This window comes from Scyliorhinus canicula, chromosome 13, assembly GCF_902713615.1.
Source record: "Scyliorhinus canicula chromosome 13, sScyCan1.1, whole genome shotgun sequence".
Taxonomy (NCBI): domain Eukaryota; kingdom Metazoa; phylum Chordata; class Chondrichthyes; order Carcharhiniformes; family Scyliorhinidae; genus Scyliorhinus; species Scyliorhinus canicula.
In genome coordinates this window covers 55,764,378-55,767,184 of record NC_052158.1, presented here as the reverse complement: position 1 = coordinate 55,767,184, position 2,807 = coordinate 55,764,378, and the positions used below count along the sequence as shown (strand labels likewise).

Here is a 2,807-nt window from a genome sequence, read left to right as displayed (position 1 = left end):
TGTTGGAAAGCTGAACTGAAAACTTGCTGCAACCACCAGGAACAGTGGAATTAAAAAGACTGAAGAATTGTTACAATGTTCAAAAAGGGTACGTGGAAAATTGCTGAGAAACAAGGGGCTGGATTCTCCCATCACCAATGCTGAAATTGCGGACAGCGATCAGCCAGAGAATCAAAGTTCCCAACCAAATCGGGGGTGGCACAACTTTAGTGATTCTCCCCCCGCATCAAAGCGGCGTATCGACAGTCCAGGACATAGCTTGAGGTCCACACCCTGATGCTCCGCCCCCGACTGGCCAGGTTCCCGATGGTGTTGGTCGCGTGTGGACTCATCTGTCGGGAATTCGGTGTGGCGGCTGCAGACTCAGTCCAACGCCGCCACAGTCGGGGGAGGGCCGATCCGCAGGCAGTGGGGGACTGGGTGTTGGTCCAGGGCACGCAAGCCTCCGAAGTGGAGGACTATTTTGCGGTCCAGGTCCGCGAGCGGCCGCCGCCATGTTGCACGGCACGGCCGCTGCAGGCCGCCGCCGTGCGCATGCGCAGCCACGGAACCGGCAATTCTCTGGGCCGTATCAGCAGCTAGAACCGGGTGCTCTATGCCAGTGATCTTCAAAGCCTGGGGCGGGACTCACGGGTGGGTCGTGGGCGTGTGTCGGGCGGTTCGTGGAGCCGTCCATCGCGGCACTCCCCATAGCGCAAATTCACACAGCAGTCGGCTTTTAACTATGCTGGCTGTGAGCATCCTTTTTACCATATAAAGCATGCCCGCTCATCGATGCGCATGCGCAGAGCTTTGCGTATGCGCACCGATGAGCGGGCAGGCATGCGCAGTGCGGCCATTTTAAAAAATATGGTTAAAAAGGCCGCTCGCAGTCAGCATAGTTAAGTGCCGGTTGCTGCTCGTCTACCTGGTTCGGAAGTGCTTGGTTCTTCTGAATGAAGCTAAGGCCGAGTTTCCCCCCGGCGACTCGCACCATTGGACCCACCCGCAGAGACCCACCATGGCCTCCACCTCGGAACTCGCCTGTAACTACAGCACGCTCATCCTGCACGACGACAAGGTCACTGTCACCAAAGACAAACTCAGTGCCCTGATCAAAACAGCTGGTTAACCATAGAGCCTTTCTGGCCGAGTCTGCCAAGGCATTGACTAATATTGACATCAATAGTCTGATCTGCAACATTGGTGCTGGAAGCAGTGCCCCAGCTGCTGCAGCAGTTGTTTCCACCTCTGCCCCTGTTGCTGCTGAAGAGAAAAAGGAAAATAAGAAACAGGAAGAGTCTGAAGAGTCTGATGATGATATGGGCTTTGATCTCTTTGATTAAATGTGCCGTGCAACAACATTATTACAATTTACAAAAAATAAATAAAAATTGAATATGAAAGCCGGCTGCTGCGCCGAAAGACCACGAATTTGCGCAATCGGAGACACAGATTTTAAAAACAATTCTATGTAATCTTCCTGGCTGAGGGAGGCAGAGAGCAGGTCACGGCCCCCGAACTTCGCCATTACGTGCTTTGGGTGCGATTGCGATTCCTCCATTTTGTCAGCATCAAACAAGGTAAGAGAAAATGGTGGGTGGCAAAGGTCGGCCGGCGTGGGTTGCGAACATCAGCCGGTGTGGGTTGAGAAGGTCGGCCGGTGTGGGTCCTGAATGTCGGCTGGCGTGGATCCTGAAGGTCGGCTGGCATGGGTCCCGAAGGTTGGCCAGTTGGGTCCCCGGAAAAAAAGTTTGAAAAGCACTGCTCTGTGCTGCCGGCATGCTAGCCCCCGACCAAACTGAGGATCGGTGGCCGTTTTATGCATTTTTATCTGTCATAAAACGCCAAGTTTTATCGCCCCCCCCCCTCACCCCACATCTCCCAAACAGGCAGAAAGCAATTTTTCAACTTGTCATGAATTTTCTGCAGGTTTTCTACACTGCTTTGTTGCTTTTCAGCTGTGGTCCAATGGACAGTACCCTTCTGAGTCACAAGGGTTTACATTCCACTCCGAACTCTTCAGTTTAAAATCCAGGCTGGTTTTACAGTGCAGCACTGAGGGAATGTTGCACTGTCAGATGTACTGTCTTTCAAATGAGATGGTCAGCCATGACCTTGTATAACCTCTCAGGTGGATGTGAAAGATCGCATGGGACTATTTGAGAGAGAGGAGTCGAGTTTCGCTGGTGTCCGATGTTTATCTTTCAGATCTTTAAAGCAACATCTCTGAAATGAGATTATTTATTCATCTTGCTGTTTGTAGGAGCTTAATCTGCTGGGTGAAGTTCTCGGTTTCAGGAATTAAAGTCTACCAGCTGCGTGTTTCTCGGCCAGGCGCCATTCGCCGGCATTGGGATTCTATCTTCCCATCGATTGTCAATGGGATTCCCAATTGTAACCACCTCATGCTGCCACGAAACCTGCTAGCGGGGGAACGCAGCCTGCAAGAAAAGTGAATCACAATGGTCAGATAATTCCGGTCTAAGTATTGATGCCAGGACTGAATTGGGAAAGGTTCCCATTTCTGTTGGGGGCCTCAGACCCAGAGCTATTCAGGACATGCTAATAGGCCAACACTCTGCCCAATTGAAACTAGCGCAATTCTCATTAACGCCGGATGCACTGAGACGCCAGTCCCCACACAGGCTCATTCCAGCCTTGAAGTTGGCCCGGAAAAAAACTTTTCCTCGGTTCACAGACGGCGAGCTAGACAGAATGCTGGATGTGGTGGAGGACAGGCAGGACATCCTCTTCCTCAGTGTGGGCAGGAGGCTACCGCCCGCCGAACCGACAAGTGCTGTGGCCCTCACCAGGTGAACAGGCCT

At 52.3% G+C, this 2,807-nt stretch overlaps 1 protein-coding gene across 1 annotated transcript; it reads left to right on the top strand.

The window, feature by feature from the left end:
* Positions 1-1,000: 1,000 nt before the first annotated feature.
* Positions 1,001-1,325, top strand: LOC119975912 (60S acidic ribosomal protein P1-like). The gene is made up of 2 exons (XM_038815851.1): positions 1,001-1,071; positions 1,142-1,325. The coding sequence occupies exons 1-2, from the start codon at positions 1,001-1,003 to the stop codon at positions 1,323-1,325; spliced, it is 255 nt and encodes an 84-aa protein (XP_038671779.1).
* The last annotated feature ends 1,482 nt before the right edge of the window (positions 1,326-2,807 follow it).

Excerpts from the sequence above, each read along its gene's own strand:
- LOC119975912 (XM_038815851.1), top strand. The coding sequence starts at position 1,001 with ATGGCCTCCACCTCGGAACTCGCCTGTAACTACAGCACGCTCATCCTG. Across the intron at positions 1,072-1,141 it reads GACGACAAGGTCACTGTCAC|GGCATTGACTAATATTGACA; the intron begins CAAAGACAAACT and ends CGAGTCTGCCAA.